Genomic DNA, 27,703 nt, shown 5'->3' with positions numbered 1-27,703 from the left:
GACATCGATAGGGAACGTTTTTGGTTTGACTTTCCCTTATTACGTGTGGAGATTTTTTTATTTCCTTCTGGTACTACGTTTGTTGAGTTAGGTACACAATCTTCGTTTGGAATCTTCATCATCTGGATTGCAACATGTGAGTGTGTTTTTCCTTCAATTGACTAATCCTCTTCTAGAGTTCTTTTATTGATTGATTCGATATTTGTTTCTTTATCTTCAACTGGGGATGTTACAACTGACGACTTTGATACTTCCTCTTGAATACAATGGTCTGACTTGTCTTTTAACGACTTCTTGTGTTTCTTAAGCTTTTTAATTTGTGTTAGTAATTTTTCGCTATGATCCTTAAGTCGCAAGACTTCTTCATTTCTATCAACAGTGATTTTGTCAATTTCATTTTTCATATTTTGTAATACTTTTTTACCTTCTTGAAAAACTACTTTTGAAATATCTTGGATGTTGTCTGGTGTTAATAAATTTGGCTTCACGGTGACATCCTGTAGTGTTATTTATTTTTTATTTTTGTAAGAAAATGTCAAAATCTTCTTTTTCATATTCAGGATGAAAGAACCGAGGGTTTCCATCTAGGGTGAACCTAAAATAATGTTAGCTTGATCAGTCCATAGTGTTTGAACTGAAAATTGTGATACAAATGTATAATCTCCAACATTTAATTGTAAATTGGTTGTCATATATTTTGTTGTTAAAACAGTGAAATTTTTCAATTATATTTGACTTAGGAATCACTAATTGGTTTGCGATTTTAGGTTTTATATAATTTTTATTTTCCATTGGCGAGATAGCGATAGTAACATCTTTTCCCACAATAGACCTTTTTATTCTAAATAGAATTGAGGCATAGTTATATTTAGTTTCTGGAAATCTTCCAACCTTTGTTTCCGTATTAGGCTCCATTTTGCTTATTTGGGATGAACTTAGGTTTTTAAAAGTAACCCCTTCTTTCTAATAAAGTATTATTTTCTCTTTAATAAACCTTCATAACTTTATTCCCTCAACTAATATTGAATCCTTTACTAATTCTCCTTTTATGATTTTTGACTTGGAATTTCCCTTCGCTCTTCTTACTTCAACTTTCTTTTCCCTTCAAAACTTCTTCATTCAATAATCCTATTTCCTATATATCCCTTTTATTAATACTACCACCTTTTTCTCTCTTTTTTATAATATACCACCTTAGCAACTAAAAAGTTCACTAACTAAATAATCACCTTGTAATTACTCAGGGATTGTTAATCAAGGTTGTCATTAATGTCAGTATGGTAGTGTTTGTGATGGCAAATTCTTGTGATCATAATGTTCCCCATGGAGGACGCAAAGACTGAATACAACATATGGATTAAATATATATATATATATACATACAGGCAGAATAAAAGCAGTAGACCCAAGGAGGAAAGCCAAGGAGAAGCAAATCCATGAAGTAGTAGGAGCAATAAGCCAAGGAGGAAAGTCATCAAAGAGTAGCCATCGAAAATCATAGAGAAGTCACAGGAAAGCCAAGCCAAGAGTAAGACTCTGTTACAATCTGTTTTTATTGAAATATCACATATGCTCAAGAGTAAGAGCCATATTGGAGATATCACATGAAATATCAGAGAAATATCGGAGGGGTTAATATATCGGAGGATTATTAGAGGAGTTAACATATTGGAGGAGTTAAGATATCGAAAGAGCTAAGGAACATTCGAGTAATAAGTCGTGGAAACTCTTTAAAGTCCACAATGCATCGAAGAAAACATATCGGCAGCCTTATCGGCAGTTCTATTATATGCCACTGCTCAAAACCCCCAATTGCGATGTGTAACACGAACTCGATGGCCCCATTACAATATGCCTTAATGAAACATCGCGTCCGCTGCATTGGAAGTTACGTATCACAAAGTCTTAAAGATATGTCACACAAAAAACCGTTGATTGCGATATAATATTGCGGACCCACTGCACCATTATAATACGCTCTAAAAGAAATAGTCTCATCCATCCCATTTTGCAAGCCATAAAAGGATGCTACATAACCGTTGATTGCGATAGAGTTGTGGACCCGACGGATTTATTAACAACTGCTCAATATCATATCGCATTTGCTCCTCGGTAGTAGGGGATTGGCAATGTTATGTGCAGACCTTCAAAGTTGTGATTGAGGAAGTGACGATTGCGATTTAAGCAGCGACGTGGCATGTGGGACTGCCAAACATCTATTATAATATGGATTTTCGTAAATAAACAAGTTTATGATATGATTTTAATGTGCAACCCCATACACAAGTCGACCTCTCCTCCATTGATCATGTCTTTTGGGTATTGATGAGATTCATATATATATAAAGTTAAACACTTCACCTCGAGTATGGAATTGAATCTGGGCATCGAACACAAAGTAGAAGGACAATTCACAACTTGTGAACGTGAAGGGACAGAAAAAGGTTGAGCGAGCGAAAGAGGAAGCCGAAGGTCGAGCAAGCGCAGAAGGAAGCCGAAGGTCGAGCAAGCACAGAAGGAAGCCGAAGGTCCAACGGAAGAAGAAGGAAGCCAAAGATCGAGCATTTTGTTGACTGGGTTATTCATTGAATGGATCGAACCTAGAATGAATCCATAGAAGCGCAACCCGCGATCTGTTAACAAGACTGCATAGACAGGATCGTTTTAATTGAATACACAACCTGTAGCCGCAACAGTCACTCCTCTGAAGGAATTACTCCTGAAGCACCACTTTTGAAGCAGTTACTAAGATAGTAAGAACAGAGTGTCGAAACAGAGAGCTGTTTTGTAAAGACATTGAGGCTTAGCGCAAATATCTTGTTGATAAGCATCAAATGATCTTGGAGACTTTATTGAAGATCATTATGCATTGTTGAAGTCATCATGGGGTAAAATTTGCAGACTCTGTTAGGCAATATGAAGAATTGTGAAGACTCCTTCATATGACGACAAGTTGTCATTGATGATGTAGCATGGAGACTACAGTGAAGCTGTAGATTTTTGGGAGCTGTGAATTACTATAAACATATCTAGACAAAGTATAGCAGTGGGTTGGAGCCTAGAGGGTTGGTGCCTTGAAGGTTGGAGTCTTGAACAAACAAGGTAGGTGCCTTGAAGGATAGGATTGAAGCCCTAGAGGATCGGTGTCCTCAAGAGACCAAGTCGGAGCCTGTACCAGAGAAGGGTTGGTGCCCTAGGGGTTGGAGCTTCACAAAAGACCAAGTTGGTGCTTGGCAACAGGTTGGAGCCTAGGGGATTGAAGATTGGTGTCTTCATCAAGGGTTGGAGCCCTATATATATATATATATATATATTATGCTTGATTTATCATAAAGCTTATATTAATAAAATCATTTATTCCTATTGCTCATTTTATGTTCTAAATATAATTGATTTAACTGGTAAAAGTAACAATTGAAAAGGAATACTGATTCACCCCCCCAAGTATTTCCAACAATTGGTTTCAGAGCTAGTACCTTCACTCAAAGCCTAACAGCTTGAAGGTTGATCAATTAGGACACAAATGGTGAAGCCAAGGAAGAAAGTCTCCAATCCTCCTAAAGATATGTCTCCCTCAACCACCGAAGTTGAAATCAATCAATTTGTGAAGGCTCCATTGTTCAATGGAAATTTTGATATATGGGAAGCAAGAATGGGGAATTTCTTAAGGACTCAAGGTATTGGAGTTTTGAAATCAGTGATTGATGATAGCATGATGGATGGAGAATCCAAGGAGTACAATGCAAAAGCAATAAAGTAAATCTCGAATGGACTACAACATTCTATAAAGGACAATTTAGGAAAGTGTCCATCAGAAAAGGGTATATGGGACAAACTTCATGACCTTCACTCAAAAGGAGCATTGACCATGACCACTAGTCAAGAAGATGATGGAAATCTATGTTGTCGCACAGATTGACACGACAATGCTCAGACCAGGGGTTGTCACTCTGATCCCTGATCTCTCTGTTTAAGCCTGTCTCCCACGGCTAAGGGGGGTAGACCCTATGAAGTGATGAAGACCAACTGTCGACCAGTTGGGTTGGGAGACACGAAGAAACAAGCACTAAATTGATTTTGTTAAGTTAAAAGACCAGTGCCTTGTGGGTTTGATGTTTAAACGATTATTTACTAGATGTTGCAGAGATGTAAACCATGTACAACAATCATTTATCATCAAATAACTTGAACGATGCAAGATATCCAGTAAAACCACAATGTTCTTATAATGATTAAAGCTCAATAACGATATCCAGCGATTAAAAATTTCGAAAGATAAATGCTTTAAACAACCACGCAATTATGAACATTAACCAGATATCATATTCATGCAGCTAATCTTCAAAATGATCATTCATGTGCAGACTCGCATAAAATGATAAACATTCATTCCACATCAAAAAATTTAGCCTTAGCAGAAAAGATAAAATGTGATAAAATCCCCGAGCCGAGACTAAATCTGGCAAAATATTTCCAAAAAAAATTATTTTTATGTTTTTTTTTTAGATAAAAATTTAAAACAAAAATTAGAGCTGAATGAACCTAAAAAGAAAAATCTAAAAATAATCTAAATGACATTAAATCTAAACTAAATCAAAATCTAAATTAAAACTTAAAACAAAACTTGTAATTATAAAATCAAATCTAAAATAAAAAGGAACCTATGCACATTATATTTTTTATCAAGATTTTATTTTTTATAAAAAATTTATGATTTTAAAATCTTAAATTTAAAATGAAAAATTTACCAAATAAAATCTAATTTAACACACAAATTTATTTTTGATATTTTTTATAAATATTCAGAATAAAAAAGGAAAAATAAAACTAAGATCTAAACTCTAATTAAATCTAAACAAAAAAGAAATCTATTAAAAATGATACCCACCTTCTTTCTTTTTTTAATTTTTTATAATCCTAAATCAAACCCCGAAAAAAAGGAAATACCTGCGCTATGACATAAAATTGAAATAAATAAAAGACTAAACCTATGCTAAACTCACATGATTACGCTGAAACCAAAAAAGGGATGCTTCCTACGCAAAGCATAAATAAAACGATTTGATCGACGCTCTCTGCTGTAAACGCATGGATCGGGATTCTTACCTGACGTCCATGGGAGAAAAACCTGATCCTTGCCCAGTCTTTGAGAGATTCAACGATTTTCTGCTTGGACAGGTGCGGGCCACGACAATTTTGATGGAGATGATATGCGGTGAAAGGCGTAGCCGCAGGGATTGATGGATACGTTTTCCTTTAACGCCTTAAAAGAAATCAAATTTAAGTTATATGTGTGTGCAAGTGATGGAAATATGCAAGCGGCTGAACAGGTGGAGGTTGGAGCTGCGCGAAGAGCAGCGAATGCAGGAATAGCGTGGGTAGAAGGCGATATGCGTGAACAGGCAAGCGAGGGGTGACGGGTTTGGAGCAGAAATGCAACACGTTGGTGGGCAGTGAATTATCTGCGAGCAGCTTGATGTAAACCCGATGGTGGATAGAATTTGCAGCGTGAAGGATCAATGAAGAGAGCAGTAGGGACAACGTATGCAGTCGACAGCAGATAAGGGATCGCAGGAATAGAGGGTTGCCAAATAAATCACGTGGAGAACAGGAGGTTGTGCAGAAATGAAACAACCTGCTCTCATAAAAATCTTTCTTCCTGCAAATAACTCTGTGATCTGAAATGCAAAAAACACCAAGAAGTGAGACCTACCAGAAACAAATGAAACTCTAAATCAGCTAAAAAATTTACAATTGTCGACTCTTAAACAGCCAGATCTATCAGTAATCAGCAGTAATATTATCGAAATTTTCAGATTTTACTATGAAGAACTTCAGAAAATCTCTCATGCAATTTAGAAAAATAAACTGAATGATAAACCCAGGATCAAAACTAGCTGGGCTCTGCAAGAAATGCTTGCGGGAGTTGGCTAGTTCAGTCGAGAACTTCCCCAAACGCCCACTAGTCTTCTTTAATAAGGGTTCACTGCACAGCTCATTTCAACTGTCAATAAAGAGAAAAAAAAAACAATACTAGATCTCAACAGCAATGGAGATACCTGCCATTACTTCAGAAAGCCTAATACCATTCAAACCCTAGCATGTAAACAAGATCCCTGTGCTCAACAATACTCTATAATAAGCTGTTACTAATAGCTGAAAATCAAAATATGCAGAAAATAAAATAACTCACAGCACTTCCAGAGAGTAACACCAGCCAGATTTGAACCCCAAAGTCTTTCTTTATTAGCACCAGAAAAGTTTACAAGAGAGCTTCTTCAGCACAAGACTCCAAGATCGAATGATCTCAAATGACCCCTAGCACCCTATTTAAAGGAAAAGATCCCAACAGCTAGTTCAAGTGATCCATGTCAAAATGATCTTGACCGTCAATGAGGATCAAGATATCCCTTGATCTCATCCGTCGAATTTTTAATGTATTAAAAAATTGAAATTCTGCATTTATTTACTCAAAATATTATTATTTTATTATTTTTAGGTTTTTTACTTTATCATATATATTTTTTATTTTTATTTTTTTATTATTTTTTATATTTTATATTTTATTTTTTTATTTTTATTTATTTATTATTTTTTAATTTATTTTTTGAATGGATCCTTGAACTTAGCTTTTGGGAAAATTACCTAGGACCTAGGACTTAGGACTTATGAGGGGATTAAAACATTTCTTAACCCTCAAGACACTTTACATCATGACTTTTACAACTTTACATCCCAAGGGGGAAAACCCATTTGACATAGACCCTCATAAACCACCCAGTTCTGCGACACAACTATAATCTAGCAGATTAACACACTAGGATTCTCCTAAGATTCTAATGACAAAATCCATCCCGGCTTTGGGGTTAGGCTGAAGGAAAACTCTGCCGATCATGGATCGGTGAGACGAAAAACCTTCCGGAACATAGATTATCATTTAGAAAATTAGGTCCACCTAGGCAATTTACAGAGATGACTCATATCTGCTAAGATTATTTACAATTTATACATGCAGACTGGGTTTACAACATAAATTGATCAAGCTGTCAATCACTGTAGAATGGCACGGACATGTCGATCAAGCGCTACCATTTTTGCAAAGAAAAAGGGGGTGTACTGCTATGGGCAGTTGACCGGTAGTGGTCAACATTTGGCTCTACTTGGGGACACGTTGCTGCACTGTAGGAATGTGAGAATCCAGAATCTGCATCCACGCAACACACAACAGAAATAAGTAGCGTCTATTCAAAAATCATCATGTAACATTTAAGCACATAAAAGATAGAAGCTCTTTAACTATGAAAAGTAAATCTAATTTAAAACAGAAATGAAATGCTGAAATGACAAGGAGTAGGGATAGAAATACAATACAAAGGATGCCCTATGGCATCAGATATCATCTTTGAAGAACAGCTTGATCATTTGGCCATTCGCTGGTAGATCAAGTGGTTCGCCATCCAGTGTGCTCAAGTGGAATGAGTTTGGTCCAACTATATCACGAATGATGTAAGGTCCCAGCCACAAACTGTCAAACTTCTTATGTTTTCCTGGTTTCTCATTCTTGCGGTCCCAAAGCAATACCATATCTCTCACCTGCAAAGATCTAGATCGAGAGAATTTATCAAAGCTTTTCTTAATGTTAGATTGATTTTTACATATGGCATCAAAAGTTGTCCTACGAGCTTCATCTAACTCCACAATCTGATCCATTCTATTCTGAACAACATCTTTATTAGTAGAATAATTCTGGAGGAGCTGATAAGCTGGCAATTTGAGGTGCACAAGTAAAGTTACATCCAAGCCATAAACTAATTCAAAGGGAGATTTACCAGTAGCTTTCTTCTTAGTGATTCTATCTGCCCATAAAGCATACTTGATTTTGTTGTCCCATGATCTCTTATTATCTCCTACTATCTTCTTGATAATGGTGATGAGATTCTTGTTACTTGATTCAGCTAGACCATTACCCCGAGGATAGTAATTTGACGAATGAGATAAGACAATGCCATACTTGAAACAAAAAGAAGAAAACTCTAAAGAACTAAAAGCTTTGGCATTGTCAGTAGTGATCTTAGCGGGGACACCAAATCTAGTGATGATGTTATTTTCAATGAAATCCATAATAACCTTTTCAGTGGCATTCTTAGCAGGAATGACTTCAACCCATTTAGTAAAATAATCCGTAGCAGTCAAAATCCATGAGTAGCCATTGCTAGAATTTTCATGGAACTTCCCTATGAAGTCCAGACCCCAATGCTGAAAAGGTGCCTCTACAATGACAGGTTGTAGAGGCAGGGCAGCAAGCTTCTGTTTCCCAGTGAATAGTTGACAGGCTTGACAGGCTCTAACAAACTTGTGCACATCAGAAAAGATTGAAGGCCAATAATAGCCAGCTCTCAGGATTTTGTGGGCGGTAGTTCTAGCAGCATAATGACCACCACAAAATCCTGAATGAAACTCAGAGATTAATTTCTTGGACTCAACGTCGTCAACACACCTAAGCACTATGCCCTCAGGATTTCTCCACCCAAGGCCATCCTTCATAAGGCAATACTTAGTGGCTTTTAGTCTAAGAGCCCTTCTCTTATGAGCGACTAAATGGTTAGGACATGCAAGATTCATCAAGTAATAAACTATGTCCTTGTACCACTCATGCTCTCCTAATCTTTGCAACTCCGGCGAAGATAGATCGCTAAGACAAAACAAACCTAGAGTCTTTTCGTTACCTTCAGTTAACATCTGAGCTAAACCTTGGCCTTTGACTAGCTTGGTGGGTCTGATCTCTAAATCATATTCCTGTATTTTAGTAACCCACCTAGCACGCGTCCCTAAGCAATCAGTTTGAGTTAATATATCCTTGACAGCAGAATGTGGGACGAAAGCAATGATTTTAGAATATCCCACATAAGTTTTAAAGTGCTTAAGAGACTTGACCAGGGCATAAGCTTGCTTTTCCATGGTATTTTACTTCAATTCGGAATTTTGAAGTGCTCTACTCATGAAAGCAATAGGCTGCTCATGACCATCTTTATTCTTTTGAAGCAGGACACCAGCAATGGTATCTTCGGAAGCGAAAGAAAAAATCATGAAATCCTTGGAATAATCGGGACTAACTAAGACAGGAGCTCTTGCGATAGCACATTTGATTTCTTGGAAAGCCTTTTTGCCATCTTCTTGCCAAACAAATTTTGCATCTTTCTTTAGAAGATTTTGAATAGGCTTAGCTATTTCTGCGTAATTTGGAATAAACCTTCTAATAAAATTTATCTTTCCGAGGAAAGACTGAAGGGATTTAAGATTATGAGGGAGAGGAATCTTTTGGATTGCTTCAATCCTTTCAGGATCAATTTTGATTCCTTCCTTAGAAATGATATGGCCGAGTAATTTCCCTTCCGTTACTCCAAAAACAGACTTAGCTGGATTCAAAGAAATCCCGTATTCTCTACATCTATCGAAAACCTGCCTAAGATGATTTACATGATTGGTACCATCTTTAGAGAAAACAGTAAGATCATCTTGGTAAATTTCAATAAATTTCCCGATTAACCCTTTGAAGGCATAATCCATAGCCCTTTGGAATGTAGCCCCAGCGTTTGTTAATCCAAAAGGCATTCTGATGTATTCAAAGGTACCCCATGGTGTGGTGAATGTGGTTTTATGACGATCTTCCTTCTTAACCCATACCTGATTGTACCCAGAAAAACCATCTAGCAGCGACATCATTCCAGAACCGGTTACTCTTTGCAATAAAGTCTCCATGTTTGGCAAAGGGTAATTATCTTTCTTGCATGCTAGATTGAGGTTTCGAAAATCGACACACAGCCTTATCGTACCATTCTTTTTCCTAACAATCACCAGATTCGAACACCATGTCGAATGCTTGTTTGAGCGATAATCCCTGCTACAAGCATTTTCGCAAGCTCCTTCTGAACCAAGGGGGCTAATTTAGGATTAATTTGCCTAAGTTTCTGACGAAAGGGTTTAGCATTTTCATCTTTTAAGGGGATAGTATGTTCCATGACATCTTCCCTATAGCCCTTTAATTCATCATAAGAAAAAGCTAAAATATCTCGATATTCGCGAATTAAATCAATTAACCTTTTTCTTTCCTCCACACTAGTACCTCTACCAATTTTAACGATCTTTGGGTTTTCAGAAGTACCAATGTTTATCTCGAGATATTCGCCTGGGTCCATTTTATTCTCTTCTCTCAGCTTCGTGGCATCATGCCGATCAAAATGTTGCTCTAAGGCAACCACATTCCTAGGAGTAGGATTTATGATATGCTCGTGATTTAAAGATCCATCCTCCTCAGAAATTATCCGGAAATCCTCAAACTCATCCAAACTATTAAGAAAACAAATGACTTGCTTTTCATCATTGAAGACCTGCCAATGCTCTGAGTTATCTGGAACAGATGGTCTGAATATTACTTCCATTTTGATCTTGTCGTTAATTAGCTCATCAGATAACTGGAAAGTAGTAGCAGCTACTGCAAGTTCATCTGCCAAACTATTCTGCTCTCTTGGAATTGCTTCGAGGTCAAGCGCATCAAAATGCTCCATAGTATCCCACACAGCGTTTCGATAATTTCTTAATCTTTGATTTCTGCATGTGAATTTATTTTTAAGCTGCATGATAACCAAATCAGAATCCCCTTTAATGCTAAGCAATTTAACCTTCAAGGACTTGGCCAACTCAAGCCCCAACAATATAGCCTCATATTCAGCGACATTGTTGGTTGCCTCAAATTCTAATCGATAGGCAAACTTGAAAATGTGACCAAGGGGAGATTTAAGCACTATTCCAGCACCTTTACCATGCCTAGACGCTGCACCATCGAAGTACATATACCAAACTTTACCCTTGAGATCCCTAATCTTATCATCGCGAGGAACTATAAAATTAGACATGATGGCATAGTTCCCAATGTCAGTTTGCTCTTTGATTATTTCGTTGTGAGGTCTCTTAGGATCTTCAACATGAAATTTTCTTTCGGGCTCTCTATTTAGTCTTACAAAACCATCACCCCTAGGAGAAGGAATCATGGCATATGACCAATTCATTTGAATACTTCCTCCTAGATCAGAGGCCCACTTTCTAGATAACAGCATACCCCAGGCATCAAGCACATCCACAACAACAATATCCATGACAACCATGATGTCTGGGTAAACTGAAAGATGAACTTGCAAATCTTTGATTAAACCATGCACTTCGATTTTCTTAGAATCCATGGTGCATATGTTATAGTAGGGTCTACAAACTCTCAAGTTAAGTTGTTCCATGACCCTTTTAGTCATTACACAAGCTAATGCACCAGAATCCAACATGCAATTATTCAATTTATACCCATTAACTAATAAGGTGATAAAGAAAGGCTGGTGATCTTTGTTATTAGCATCTAAGCTTTGCAGATATATGGGAGCATCATGATAGTCAACTTCCCGAGTCTTCTGTTGAGAAGTATTGACTTGAGGACCTTGAATCGCTTTTAGTAACTTGTCCCTTTGGGAAGGGATTTTGGCAATCTCGGAGACAGGAACCCAGATTTTTGCATTGTTATACCAACTTCCCAAATCGACATCTATTCCAGAGTTTACACTAGGGTTAATAGTTCGAAGGGGAATTTGATTCCCGCTTTGATCTTTATCCCTTCTCTGATAGGTCAAACCCTTATCTCTAGCAATTTCGAAGATTTGCTCTGGAGAGGGTTTTTCACCATATAACCTAGCCAAAATATCATCTTCATTTTCAAGGTTATTTATACTAAAAGTTGATGAAGGATTCACAACATCACGACTCCTTTCCTTGACCTCTATCCAATCATCCATAGACAAAGGAAACATGCTGCCTACTACATTTATTTGATCACCAGTTCCAAACATTCCATTATCTAAAATTCTTCTAACGATGGGACAAGTGGCCTCTTCATGAAGAGCATCACAAACCCGACAATAAGGAGGAGCATTATCAACCAAATTATTTAGCGGATTAGGAGGTCTCTGCTCACTAGATTGACCTTTCCTTTGCCAATTGTTATTTCTATTATTATTATTTCGAGGTTGAAAATTCTGCGTTTGCGATCTTTCCATTTGGATCAACCTATTCTGCAAAGTGGTTATCTCCTTATTATGATTAATTTCCATAGTTTCAATTTTTTGAAGCAATTTGAGAACAAGCTCACTTTCAGGTTTTTGAACTGCTTTTCCTTTAGTTTCCTTTAGTTTCGTAGCAGCCCTATCGAAACCTGGGATCTCAGACTTCCCAGATGCGGCCTTGTCCTTTTCAAGCTCTATAGCTAAGGCTTGGCAATCTCTATAATCATTAAGTTTAGCACGCCTTAATTCATAAGATGGCTTAGGACTAAAGGCATCAATGTAAAAATCTTGGAGAGTTTTGTCTGTAGGTTTATAGTCTTGAGGTAATTCTCTAACAATACCATTAAACCTTTTATTAAATTCTTCAACAGTTTCATCCTCTCTCTTTTTTATTAGGCTAATAGCTTTTACAAGGTGTCTTCCTTCTCTCTTATCTCCATATTTTTCTTTAAATGCGTTAATGATCGATTGTAAGGAGTTAAACGAATTCTGAGGCTTTTTTGCAAACCAATCATAGGCATCACCTCCTAGAGTTAAGATGAAAAGAGTCATTCTGACATCCGCATGATCGAAATCAGCAGATCTTGCGTACTTAGCCATCCATATGCTAAAATCTCGCAAATGAGAGTTAGCACTAATCGCATTATTTCCTTGAAATTTAGGCAATTTATCGATCCAATTAGATGGAATATCGTTGGGATATCCTGGAATGTTAGAAAAATCACAAGGGGCATACATATCCATGATGTTGTGCCTAACTTGACCCTTAAAAAGCAAATGAATATCAGAGAGGGTTTCTTGTCCAAGGTTTACAAGAAGTGTACGAGAAGCGAGTTTGTGTAATCGTATCCTGAGGACCTTTTCAGGATCAGGAGTAGGATTGCACAGACTGCTTGGATGTCTTCTAGTGTACACTCTTGAAGATAATATATGAAGTGGAGTCGCCACCTGAACAAGAAGTAAAACACGAAAAAGCTTGAGATGAAAGAACCAAGGACAGAAAAACTCTATCCCCGGCAACGGCGCCAAAAAATGTTGTCGCACAGATTGACACGACAACACTCAAACCAGGGGTTGTCACTCTGATCCCTGATCTCTCCATTTAAGCCTGTCTCCCGCGGCTAAGGGGGGTAGACCCTATGAGGTGATGAAGACCAACTGTCGACCAATTGGGTTGGGAGACACGAAGAAACAAATACTAAATTGATTTTGTTAAGTTAAAAGACTAGTGCCTTGTGGGTTTGATGTTTAAACGATTATTTACTAGATGTTGCAGAGATGTAAACCATGTACAGCAATCATTTATCATCAAATAACTTGAACGATGCAAGATATTCCAGTAAAACCAAAATGTTTTTATAATGATTAAAGCTCAATAACGATATCCAGCGATTAAAAATTTCGAAAGATAAATGCTTTAAACAACCACGCGATTATGAACATTAACCAGATATCATATTCATGCAGCTAATCTTCAAAATGATCATTAATGTGCAGACTCGCATAAAATGATAAACATTCATTCCACATCAAAAATTTTAGACTTAGCAGAAAAGATAAAATGTGATAAAATCCCCGAGCCGAGACTAAATCTAGCAAAATAACAAAAAAAAATAATAATAATAATTTTATGTTTTTTTTTAGATAAAAATTTAAAACAAAAACTAGAACTGAATGAACCTAAAAAGAAAAATCTAAAAATAATCTAAATGACATTAAATCTAAACTAAATCAAAATCTAAATTAAAACTTAAAAAAAAACTTGTAATTATAAAATCAAATCTAAAATAAAAAGGAACCTATGCACATTATATTTTTTATCAAGATTTTATTTTTTATAAAATTTTTATGATTTTAAAATCTTAAATTTAAAATGAAAAATTTACCAAATAAAATCTAATTTAACACACAAATTTATTTTTGATATTTTTTATAAATATTCAGAATAAAAAAGGAAAAATAAAACTAAGATCTAAACTCAAACTAAATCTAAACTAAAAAAGAAATCTATTAAAAATGATACCCACTTTCTTTCTTTTTTTAATTTTTTATAACCCTAAATCAAACCCAAAAAAAAAGAAATACCTGCGCTATGACATAAAATTGAAATAAATAAAAGACTAAACCTATGCTAAACTCACCTGATTACGCTGAAACCAAAAAGGGATGCTTCCTACGCAAAGCATAAATAAAACGATTTGATCGACGCTCTCTGCTGTAAACGCATGGATCGGGATTCTTACCTGGCGTCCACGGGAGAAAAACCTGATCCTTGCCCAGTCTCTGAGAGATTCAACGATTTTCTGCTTGGACAGGTGCGGGCCACGACAATTTCGATGGAGATGATATGCGGTGAAAGGCGTAGCCACAGGGATTGATGGATACGTTTTCCTTTAACGCCTTAAAAGAAATCAAATTTAAGTTATATGTGTGTGCAGGTGATGGAAATATGCAAGCCGCTGAGCAGATGGAGGCTGGAGCTGCGTGAAAAGCAGCGAACGCAGGAATAGCATGGGTAGAAGGCGATATGCGTGAACAGGCAAGCGAGGGGTGACGGGTTTGGAGCAGAAATGCAACACGTTGGTGGGCAGTGAATTATCTGCGAGCAGCTTGATGTAAACCCGATGGTGGATAGAATTTGCAGCGTGAAGGATCAATGAAGAGAGCAGTATGGGCAATCGTATGCAGTCGACAGCAAATAAGGGATCGCAGGAATAGAGGGTTGCCAAATAAATCACGTGGAGAACAGAAGGCTGTGCAGAAATGAAACAACCTGCTCTCATAAAAATCTTTCTTCCTGCAAATAACTCTGTGATCTGAAATGCAAAAAACACCAAGAAGTGAGACCTACCAGAAACAAATGAAACTCTAAATCAGCTAAAAAATTTACAATTTTCGACTCTTAAATAGCCAGATCTATCAGTAATCAGCAGTAATATTATCGAAATTTTCAGATTTTACTATGAAGAACTTCAGAAAATCTCTCATGCAATTTAGAAAAATAAACTGAATGATAAACCCAGGATCAAAACTAGCTGGGCTCTGCAAAAAATGCTTGCGGGAGTTGGCTGGTTCAGCCGAGAACTTCCCCAAATGCCCACTGGTCTTCTTTAATAAGGGTTTCTTGCACAGCTCATTTCAACTGTCAATAAAGAGAAAAAAAAAACAATACTAGATCTCAACAGCAATGGAGATACCTACCATTACTTCAGAAAACCTAATACCATTCAAACCCTAGCATGTGAACAAGATACCTGTGCTCAACAATACTCTATAATAAGTTGTTACTAATGGCTGAAAATCAAAATATGTAGAAAATAAAATAGCTCACAGCACTTCCAGAGAGTAACACCAGCCAGATTTGAACCCCAAAGTCTTTCTTTATTAGCACCAGAAAAGTTTACAAGAGAGCTTCTTCAACACAAGACTCCAAAATCGAATGATCTCAAATGACCCCTAGCACCCTATTTAAAGGAATAGATCCCAACAGCTAGTTCAAGTGATCCATGTCAAAATGATCTCGACTGTCGATGAGGATCAAGATATCTCTTGATCTCATCCGTCGAATTTTTAATGTATTAAAAAATTGAAATTCTGCATTTATTTACTCAAAATATTATTATTTTATTATTTTTAGGTTTTTTACTTTATCATATATATTTTTTATTTTTATTTTTTTTATTATTTTTTATTTTTTATATTTTATTTTTTTATTTTTATTTATTTATTATTTTTTGAATGGATCCTTGAACTTAGCTTTTGGAAAAATTACCTAGGACCTAGGACTTAGGACTTATGAGGGGATTAAAACATTTCTTAACCTTCAAGACACTTTACATCATGACTTTTACAACTTTACATCCCAAGGGGGAAAACCCATTTGACATAGACCCTCATAAACCACCCAGTTCTGCGACACAACTATAATCTAGCAGATTAACACACTAGGATTCTCCTAAGATTCTAATGACAAAATCCATCCCGGCTTTGGGGTTAGGCTGAAGGAAAACCCTGCCGATCATGGATCGGTGAGACGAAAACCTTCCGGAACGTAGATTATCATTTAGAAAATTAGGTCCACCTAGGAAATTTACAGAGATGACTCATATCTGCTATGATTATTTACAATTTATACATGCACACTGGGTTTACAACATAAATTGATCAAGCTGTCGATGACTGTAGAATGGCACGGACATGTCGATCAAGTGCTACCCTTTTTGCAAAGAAAAAGGGGGTGTACTGCTATGGGCAGTTGACCGGTAGTAGTCAACAAGCTAGAAGGAAATCCAGAACCCATCTTGGAAGCTGAAGATAAGAGTAATAACATCAAGGCTAAAGAAGACCTAGAAGATGAAGAAAATGAAAATGATTTTGAAGAAGATCTCCTCACTAAACTTATGGCTGCCATGGAAGAGATTATCAGTTTGAAAAAGGAAAACAAGGAACTTCAGAAGAAATCACTAGCTGGTGATCAAGACCAAACAAGGAAGGAAGTTGACCTTGTCAAGCTTCAAATACAAGAAAGGAATGAAAAGCTTGCCAAGCTTGAGGAATTTCATCAAAACAAAAGAAAGCATCATGAAGAAGTCATATCCATGACAAATCAATTGGATAAGGCAAAGAAACTAGAAGATACCTTGTCAAGCCACCTTGAACAAAGGCACAAAAGCTTGAACAAACTTGAAGCAGAGATTGGTCAATACAAGGAAGAGGTCTCCTCTCTTAACTCCTAACTAGAAGAAGTAAGAAAGCTAGTACAAGGAGTTGAGAAGACAATGGAAGCATTGGCAATCATAGAAGGACAAGTTGATGAAGCAAAAAAGGAAAGAAACACCATGATATGTCAACTAAAAGCAAAGGATGAAGAAGTCTTCAAACTAAAATTTGACATCAACCTTCTCAAGACCGAAACATGTGAAGCTACTAGGATCAAGGAAGAAAATGAAGAAATCTTCAAAATGAAGTCAGGTATCATCTCCCTTAAAATAGAAGCAAAGGAAGCAATACGTATCAAGGAAGAGTTTGAGAAACAACTTGCTAAGAAGAATAATGGTTGCGAAAGATTGGAAGAAGAGATTGTCTCCATGAGGAAAACGGTTGAAGGAATGGACAAAATCTTGAAGAGCTCTCAAGCCTTGGATGACATGCTCAGCCATCAAAGATATTCATTTGATAAATCAGGTCTTGGCTATGAAGGTGAATCCTCAAGCAACAGAGATGTGAGGAAGTCATAAAGAAATGTTGATGCTCCCAGTTTCAGCAAAGGTAAGGATAAGAGTCAAGGCAACAATGAAGTCTTGTTCCAAGAAGAAATGCAGATGATGTCAAGGATGCGAGAAGCAATGGTTATCATCAAAGGATCTCAAGGCAGAAAGACTTCAGAAGTACATCAAGGAAATCTCCATCTCCCAGTACCAAAGTTTATTTCTTGGTTATTGTTATTCTTGTACAAACTTTGGACACATGGCAAAAGATTGTAGGGCATATCACAAAGATATATATTATGGTCCCCAACAACCTCCGAGGAGCAATTTTGCAAGAAGTCATGAATTTTTATTCATAAACAACATAGAGTGCTTCAAGTGTCATAAAATTGGTCATATGGCATGTGATTGTAACTTGACTTGGGAACCTACTCAAGCTAGAACTATGCCAGAGAAGAAAGTTACACAAGTATGGAGAAGAAAGCAAATACAATCCAAAAATCTCCTGAACTCTCCAACCAACAACACATGTTGTTGACTTGATAAAGATATCCTTGATATTCCGAGTGTTTGATGATGGGATTCTGCCAAAAAGAGACCATGCATACAATTAGGGGGAGCTTGTGATTCTTGATCATTATTGCAGAAGCTATCCGTGAAAGGGTCCTTATGAAATCCTTGATGAGCTATATTAACAATCATTCTTTGATAGATCATTTCTCGGGAACACTCCTTAGAAAGAACATGATCTCTTATCTATCCATTGGACTATTGTTGAAGATGTTCTCCACTTGATCATTAAGCAGAAATTGGAGCAGCAAAGAATGCCATCTAATGCTAAAGTAATGGGGCAAAGAACTATGTTTCTGTTATTACAGAAGTTTAATGTCTCGACTCAGGAATATGATTTAAGAACGGGTAAATTATGGACACAATAGAGGCAACCTTCAAACAAACAGATACATCTGGGAATGGAGCTTGAAGCAAGAGCAGTTGGCAGCGTCTAACATAATTGAAGCATTGCAAAAAGTCATCAATCAACAAAAAGAATTTAAAAGACAATTACAGATTGGATATCAAAATCTGCTAGTGGAGATAACTTGCAGAAATTTTTATTAGAACACGGAAAAATGGCTCATCAAAAGGACTATAGAAAGGAGAATGTTGTTCAGTGGAATATAGCTCAGGTTGATCTGGTCACTTAGAAAAATAGCAACAGTGAGGCACAACCTCTCACCATTTCATCCAAATGCAATGATGTTGAAATGTTGGATGGCAGTGACTTAAGGAGAAGCACAGAGATACAGAGGAACTCTAATTTAAAGAAAGATAGCAAGAAAGACAATTTCAGTGGCATCTTCTCTTGATTCGAACTATGAAGACCTCTTAATTCTGACTATGGAGACAACAGAATACGGATTGTAGAAGCATAAAAACTTGGACTTGAACATTTGCTATGTGGCTCTTTGGAATCTGTTTAGGAGCATTGAAGAGGAGCATCTTTAAGCATTGTTGAAGCGATGATAAAGTAGTTTTTTGAGACATGAAGAAGGGATAATGTGATAGCTAATGATAAGGCAACAATCCTTCTATCTTGAGTAAAAAAGAAGCACTATGACAGGGGGAGTAACATACCCATGAAGATCTACTTTTCATGAAGAAGAGAAGCAGTTCAACAGGGGGAGTACTTAGGCACCCCGTTTGCCATTGATGTCAAAGGGGGAGAAAATGTTGAAAGGGAAAAACTATTTCTGTCAATGACAAAGGTGGAGATTGTTAATCAAGGTTGTCATTAATGTCAATATGGCAGTGTTTGTGATGGAAAGTTCTTGTGATCATAATGTTTCCCATGGAGGACCCAAGGACTGAATACAACATATGGATTATATATATATATATATACAGAATAGAAGCAGTAGACCCATAGAGGAAAGCCATCAAAGAGTAGCCATCGGAAATCACAAAGAAGCCACAAGAAAGCCAAGCCATGAGTAAGAGTCTATTACAATCTGTTTTTATTGAAATATCGCATATGCTCAAGAGTAAGAGCCATATCGAAGATATCACATGAAATATCAGAGAAATATCGGAGGAGTTAACATATCGAAAGAGCTAAGGAACATCTGAGTAATAAGTTGTGGAAACTCTTTAAAGTCCACAACGCATCGGAGAAAACATGTCGGCGGCTTTATCGGCGGTTGTATTATATGCCACTACTCAAAACCCCCGATTGCGATATGTAACACGAACCCGATAGCCCCATTACAATGCGCCTTAATAGAACATCACGTCCGCTGCATCGGAAGTTATGTATCATAAAGTCTTAAAGATATGTCACACAAAAAACCGTCAATTGCGATATAATATTGCGGACCCACTGCACCATTATAATACGCTCTAAAAGAAATATCGCATCCATCGCATATTGCAAGCCATAAAAGGATGCTACATTAAAAACTGTCGATTGCGATAGAGTTGTGGACCCAACAGATTTATTAACAACTGTTCAATATCATATCGCATTTGCTCCGTCGGTAGTAGGGGATTGGCAATGTTATGTGCAGACCTCCAAAGTTGAGATTGTGGGAGTTTTATGAAGTTGCGATTGCGATTTAAGCAGTGATGTGGCATGTGGGACCGCTAGACATCTATTATAATAAGGATTTTCGTAAATAAACAGGGTTATGATATAATTGTAATGTGCAACCCCATACACAATTCGGCCTCTCCTCCAATGATGGTGTCTTTTAGGTATTGATGAAATTCATATATATATAATGTTAAATGCTTCACCTCGAGTATGGAATTGAATCTGGGCATGGAACACAGAGCAGAAGGATAGTTCACAACTCGTGAACGTGAAGGAACAGAAAAAGGTTGAGCGAGCGAAAGAGGACGCCGAAGGTCGAGCAAGTGCAAAAGGAAGCCGAAGGTCCAACGAAAGAAGAAGGAAGCCAAAGGTCAATCATTCTATTGACTGGGTTATTCATTGAAAGGATCGGACCTAGAATGAATCCATAGGAGTGCAGCGACGATCTATTAAGAAGACTACATAGACAAGGTCGTTTTAATTGAATACACAACCTGTAGCCGCAACAGTGACTCCTCTGAAGGAATTACTCCTGAAGCGCCACTCCTGAAGCAGTGATTGCGACAGTAAGAACAGAGGGTCGAAACAGAGCGATGTTTTGTAAAGACATTAAGGCCTAGCGCAGATATATTATCGATAAGCATCAGCAGATCTTGGAGACTTTATTGATGATCATGATGCATTATTGAAATCATCATGAGGTAAACTTTGCAGAGTCTGTTGAGCAATATGAAGAATTGTGAAGACTCCTTCATATGAAGATAGGTTGTGATTGATGATGTAGCATGGAGACTACAGTGAAGCTGTATGTTTTTGGGAGCCGTGAATTACTATCAACATATTGAGACAAAGTATAGCAGTGGGTTGGAGCCCAGAGGATTGGTGTGTTAAAATTGACAAGTAGGGCCAAACTCCATGTAGGTCATTTTATTAATGGAAGCCGATATTTTTCTTGGATCCCTCTTATCGAGAGGTGTAGGATTGATCTAAAGATCATCCGATTCCAATAAGTATTCATGGAGATATGAATTTATTTGTGTTATGGGACAATTCATCAAGGTCGGCCAGCAACCAAATAAACCCCACTTGTGCTCAACGTTTTAGTATAAATAGAGGTGGCCTTCAAGTCATTTCAAAACACTTGGGATCTCTTCCTCTCTACTTGTCTTTGGGTTTTAGTAGGAGGAGAGATCCTAAGGGATAACGTTGCCCTAATCTAGAGGGCAAACGCCGGAACTGCTGGAATTGCCAGGAAAAGCCGGAACAGCCGGGAATAACCGGAATTGATAGAACTGTCGTAACTGCCAGGAAACGCTGGAACTGCTGGGAATAGTCAAAACTGTCGAGAAAGCTGGAAAAGTCTGAACTGTCGGGAAAAGCCGAAATTGTCGGAACTGCCGGGAACTGTCGGAACTGCCAAGAAAAGCCGGCAATAGCTGGAATTGCTAGAACTGCCGAGGACTGCGGGCAATAGCTAGAATTGTCGGAACTGCCAGGAACTGCCGGGAAAAGCCGGAATTGCGGGGAATAGTCGGAACTTCCAGGAACTGCCGGAACTGCCGAGAAAGTTGACGCAGAGGGCAGACACTGGAACTGTCGGGAACTGTCGAAACTGCCGAGAATCGCTGGAATTGTCAGGACTGCCGGAACTGTTGGGAACAACCAAAATTGCCAAAACAACCGAAACAGCCGGAATTTCCAGAACTGCCGAAACTGTCGGGAGCCGCTAGAACAAGCGAGAAAGCTAACACAGAGGGCAGAAGCCGGAACTGTCGTGAACAACCCGAACAGCTGGAATTGCCGAAACTGCCGAGAACAACCGGAACTGCTGGAACTGTCGGAACAACTAGAGCATCTATCTTCGAAGGAGAGTAGCATGCAAGGGACAACTAACTAACATTGGGATAATTGTATGGTACTTAGCAACAAATATGCCAAGCATGCAATGTTATAGCTAGCATGCAACAACAAGCATGCTAAGAACAACAAGCATGCTAGGGACAACAAGCAAGCAAGATGCAGCCAACACATAGTTCAGTATGGCAACATGGTGCAGCAATGGCACATAATGCAATATAGTGATGGGTACAGTCATGATTAATGAAGCGTGATGACATGCAGCATAGTGATGATGGGTGCAGCATGGTGCAGCACGGTGAGGTGCAGCATGATGACGAAATGCAGCACAACGATAGGTGAAGTAGTCACCTTGGAGAATCAGTTGAAGCAGCGTGTCTTCAACTGATCTCATGTATTATCTTCTTAGAGATGATCTATGCTCTTATCTAGATAAGTCAAAGTGTTGACTTCTGTTGTAAATGTACTCTCTCTCTCTCTGTTGAACTATTGAAGAATATATAAGAAGAATTGATCAAGGGTTTCCCCACATTGGGGTTTGTCCCTAGCTAGCGCCACATCTTGTGTCTTCTTGTCTTGGCTTGTCTTCTGCGATTTATGTTTATGTTCTATCTGCAGTTTACTTTAATGCTGATGTGATCACTAATCTAGAAAAGATATTGAGCTAACTGTGAAAATTGAAATAAATTGCTCTAAGCATAGAACATACCTAAAATTAAGATGGTGCCCTGAAGGTTGGAGCCTCGAACAAACAAGGTAGGTGCCTTGAAGGATAGGGTTGGAGCCCTAGAGGATCAGTGTCCTCAAGAAATCAGGTCGAACCCTGTACCAGAGAAGTTGGAGCCTCTGAACGCAAGATAGGGTCGGTGCCCTAGGGGTTGGAGCCTCTGAACGCAAGATCAGTGTCTTGAGAAGATAGGGTCGATGCCCTAGAGGTTGGAGCCTCACAAAAGACCAAGTTGATGCTTGGCGGTTGGAGCCTGGGGAATTGAAGATATATGTCTTCATCAAGGGTTGGAGCCCTATATATATTATACTTGATTCATCATAAAAATTATATTAATAAAAACATTTATTCGTATTATTCATCTTGTGTTCTAAATATAATATAATTGATTTAACTGGTAAAAATAACAATTGAAAAAAACATTGATTCACCCCTCTCAATATTTCCAATAGGGATATAATAATAACTTTGTAATTACCATTTTTCCCTTTTTCACCTGGGGTGATATAATAATATGATAATGTGGTTCTCCGTTTAACTTTTATAAATAATACATATATTGATAACCTTTTTAATTTACCACTTAGTATTATTTTCCCTTTATAATATTTGGGATATTGCGATATTCTAATTGTTATAACAAACTTCATGGTTTTTATGGTATGCCCTTTAATTAAATATGAATTGGGAATATAATAAAAGATTCTCTTCAAAAGATACATATATTGATAACCTTTTTAATTTACTACTTAGTATTATTTTCCCTTTATAATAGTTGGGATATTGCGATATTCTAATTGTTATAACAAACTTCATGGTTTTTATGGTATGCCCTTTAATTAAATATGAATTGGGAATATAATAAAAGATTCTCTTCAAAAGAACACACCTATTCGTATGCACCCATTTGTGTGGACAAAAGACTGTTGAAACGGAAGTTTACGGTACAATACAGCGACAAATTTGGCAGTTGATGGTTGTACGAATTGAAGAATGTTGTGATTGCACGGAATCTTATAGATATATCCAGAAAATCACATGAGGAAATAATTTTCTACTCTACTATCACGTCTTCTTTCTTCTCTTAGAAAGTAGCAAGTGCAGGAAATGTCGAACCACATATAGTATATGGTCGCTGTAATTTGCAGTTTCACGGCAATAATTCCGGAATCACAATTTATGATGGTTGTTGGTTGAATTCAGCGGAATGGGGATAGCAACTGTGGTTTCGTCTAGCAGTGGAGGTGGTGGTTTCAGCCAGCTGCTATTTTTTTATTTTGCCCTTCTTCTTTTTTTAATTATATTTTTATGTAAATTTTTTTATATACTTTGTTATTTTTATAAACCTTTTTTGTTATTGTTTTTTAGTTTAATATTTTTTTTCCATATTATTTTTTAGATTTTTTTTTATTTCTTTCTCTTTTTATATATATTATATCTTTTTTTTGCTATAATTTTTTTTCCATTTTTTTAATAATTTTTATATAATTTTTTTTTAATTCTTTTTTTTTTTTTTTTTTTATGGCCAAAGGCCTAACAGCGAAATGGAGAACCTCCAATTAGTTGTGTGGCTAAAAGCCTCAATCGCTTGACAACGAACTTGATTAATGTTTGATGGCCAAAGGCCGGATCACACTGGCTCTGTGCAACAGTTGAGCGGCCAGAGGATTAAATAACTCTGATATCAAATAGAACGAACAAAGTTCGTTCTTAAGTCAAATTCTCCAGAAGACTTGGAATATGTAGATCTCCATTTAGATACAAGATTATATATTAAATGTATGAATAAGAATGATAGTGTTACAAATGAGAGTGAGCGCTCTGCTTATATACTAGGCAGTACCTCTTCATGGAAGGTCATGTCCCATTTAAACATGTCTCTTCAATACTAATTATTAATCAAGTAATCATTATTACAATTGTTCTATTTATTCATATTTATATTATTTATATATATTTTATTCGTAACAATTAGAAATTTCTTTTGGAAAGAGGCCCAAACAGTAGATAATAGATTTACTTGTCTTTTCTAGTTTCTAGTAGTTTTTATAACTGTTGACTCTTTCATATATATTATGATATTTTTTGTAAACAATACATGACAATTTAAGTTTGAAGTTTGAAGTTTGAAGTTGGCAATTGTAACTCATTGGTAATGAATTATCAATATGATGCTTCGTGAAAGTTAAAAGTTGAAACATTTCATTTCATGTTAGATATTCTTTATTATAGTTTGGTTACTTGGTAACGGTTATGGTAATGGTTACAAGTACAACTTTAGTGATCACTAATGACAAATGTTATATATTGAATTTTGAAAGCTTGAAACTTCAAGATTGATGAATTATGAGATTCCATATGTTGTATGTTACTAACCTGTGGACATGTGGTTGAGATGATTGATGTTATATGGTTTAATCCCATTTTTATGCTTTTTATATCTAATTCATCATTTTACATGCTTTTGTTGACATATATGCATCAAAATATATAAAATTATATATTATATAAAAATTCCCCAATTCACTCCTGACCCAGGAGCTTTTAAAAATGTCGCTTCCCATTCCCACTCCCACTTCTGCTCGTGCTCCCCAACAGCCCTGCTGAGTTCTTGTATTGTATAATATTTGATTCTCGATTAATATAATTCATTCAGTGTGGATTTATGCATAAATTGCTGTGTATAATTCATTTTTGGTGTACTTGTCCACATCATCCCTGCCTAGCACTTTCTAATATTGTAACGAATAAAGGCTATCTTGGAGGTACCTTGAATATTATAAGTTATAACAATAACAATGCTGTTTATATCATAGTGGCAAGATTCAGCCATTTTGGTGTTTGCTGTCTGAAAATTCAGTGCCATTACGAAATTCAGTAGATATCTGGTACAGTATGAATACAGTAAGGTCAGCATACTTTTGATTGTATTTCTTATTCCATCTAAAGTATTTGATCCCTGCCCTCTCATGAACCCAAAGAACTAACAGACCAAAAATCTCAAAAATATCAAAACAAATTCTTGAATACATTTATAAATATAAATTAGTCACGAAATTTTCAAGAATTCGATTATTTTTTCTACTTTATTGGACGTTCTTGAGGCTGAAACTCTTCTACTCCTAGAAGCAAAATTCATATTGAATGATATTCAAATTCAAATATGCATATAAATATTGCTAAAATGGTTTAGATCTCCACTTAGGTGCTTAAGTCTGGACCTTTCCATTTTTGGTCTCGAGGTTTTTGTCAATTTCTTATAAATAAATGTCAACAATTTAGGTGATATAATCTCTGTTTCCACGTCTCTTGTGCCATTTGTTTGGATTGGTGTGGAGAGAATTGCACTATAGTTATTAGAAACAGAAAGTATTTGATTTTGACATTACCATATCCAGGAGAAACGCTTGGTGAACTAAAAATCCCAACGTTGGGGATAATTGCTTCAGCTGTCAATGATTTTTGCAGAAAAGCAACCAGTCTGATACTAGTTTTCATTTATATTTTTAATGAACTGGCAGGCATTTAGACGGAATGGGTTGTCTCAGAAGCTTGAGGACATGGAAGAAGGCAAGTCAGATGAAAAGGAGTGAGAATGGGAAGAGAAGTCTACAGCAGACAATGCAGACCACCATATCATATTATTTAAATCCTCTTAAGTTTACCACGGGAAGGGGGAAGAGCACCTGAATTACTAAATTACCTGTAAATAAGCATACCACCTCTTCAATTGTGCATTTCAAAGTTGAATCATCTCACCAATATGGTGTATTGATGATTATTTATTTGTACATGGTAATGATGAATGAAAAGTTATTTTTTCATGTTTTTGAAAATAATACTATTATTTGTATTGCCACAATTTTGAAATCACCTTCTCTTTCATTGGTGGGAGGAAGTGTGACGAAAGGAAATAGAGAACGTGAATATAAATGGCAGTTCACCCATTTAGTTTGATTATAATTTGAAGGCGATAAATAGTCTACAGAAATCATAAAGAGGATAACCTCTTCGAATGCATATAACAAGGTTAATAGTAAATTTCATATTATTCATTCTCCCTCGCTCCTAAAATGTTTTACCGTCAATACATATTCTAATTTGATTTGTTTTCTGCTACTTTTATTACCCTTTTTAAACCGCAGTTGTATTTTTCCCATACCAATATTTTTGTTCTCTTTTGTTTGGTTCTTAAAGGAGAGCCATTACCTTCTGTGTTTTTGATATGCATATATAGACCTTTGCTAAAAATATTTTAGAAATATGAAAGCAGTGATCTAGTTTCCAATTTATTGTGGTTATTAGCGGTTGCATTTTTTTAGATTGTACAAGTTGATTCTCTGTGACTGCATTCAGCAGTTCCAAAAAATTATTTCAAAATTCATCTGGCAGTGGTAAATTACAATTGTAATAGTGAAGTTAATGACTAGATCCTTGGTATTTGTTTCTGTTTTGTTTAACTTACACACACAAAAGCCCATTGGGCTAGTCCCAATGGTGGACATTCTGCACCATCAGGCATTTGCCAACCAATATAGGGGCCCCACCCAGGTTTGAAACTCTGTTTCTCTGTCTAGCGTGTCTTGTGGGCGGTTGCGTTTGGCTCAAGATTATAGTGACAGTCCCACTCCCTCTCAGCGCTTGATAGATCAGGGGTTAAGATGCATCTAGGTTGGTTTCAGTCATGTCTGATCATATAAAATTTGTTGAACATCTAATTATTTTGGTAATTTTCAATATGCTAAATATGTCTAAGATAATTTGCTTAATTTGATTTTAAATTTTCTTAATTACCTTAGTTTTTTGAGATGAGAGACACTGTTAGTAACTTGAATGATGAAAAATGATGAAATAAAATTTTTGATTGCAAAGTGAAAATGTAGCAATGTTGAATGATAGAAAATGTGAATAATAAGAATTTAGTTACAAACAATCTTCATTGTGATCAATCTCAAATTATTTTCTTCTACTATTTTTATTATTACACCTATTAGTTTTGCCATCTTTTCATATCGATCATATGAAAAGGTCAGTGGAAATCATAGATCATTCAAATATTTAACTCGCGCTACTGTAGTAAACATCATACCTTGTAAGGTCGGGTATTTTGATTTTCATTCCAAAAGAGAGGGGGAAGCAACACTTCCAATTACAAAATTGTTGAAGAGATCAAGGAAGTATAGGAGAACAAAATCTTTGCATCTTCTTGCCCAGTTGCTAA

At 36.6% G+C, this 27,703-nt stretch overlaps 1 protein-coding gene across 1 annotated transcript in view; it reads left to right on the top strand.

Annotated features, from left to right (window-relative positions):
* Nucleotides 1–26,542, top strand: part of LOC149192612 (uncharacterized) — a 267,241-nt gene extending 240,699 nt beyond the window's left edge. Inside the window, exon 10 of the mRNA XM_089404651.1 lies at nt 26,004–26,542. Within this exon, the coding sequence (XP_089260777.1) occupies nt 26,004–26,075 (72 nt within the window). The 3' untranslated portion in view covers nt 26,076–26,542. The remainder of the gene's footprint in view (nt 1–26,003) is intronic.
* The last annotated feature ends 1,161 nt before the right edge of the window (nt 26,543–27,703 follow it).

Source organism: Pinus tabuliformis, chromosome 2_2, assembly GCF_031772625.1.
Source record: "Pinus tabuliformis cultivar Carrire ecotype Pingquan chromosome 2_2, CPIR1, whole genome shotgun sequence".
NCBI lineage: Eukaryota > Viridiplantae > Streptophyta > Pinopsida > Pinales > Pinaceae > Pinus > Pinus tabuliformis.
This window is presented reverse-complemented; position numbering and strand designations above follow the sequence as displayed.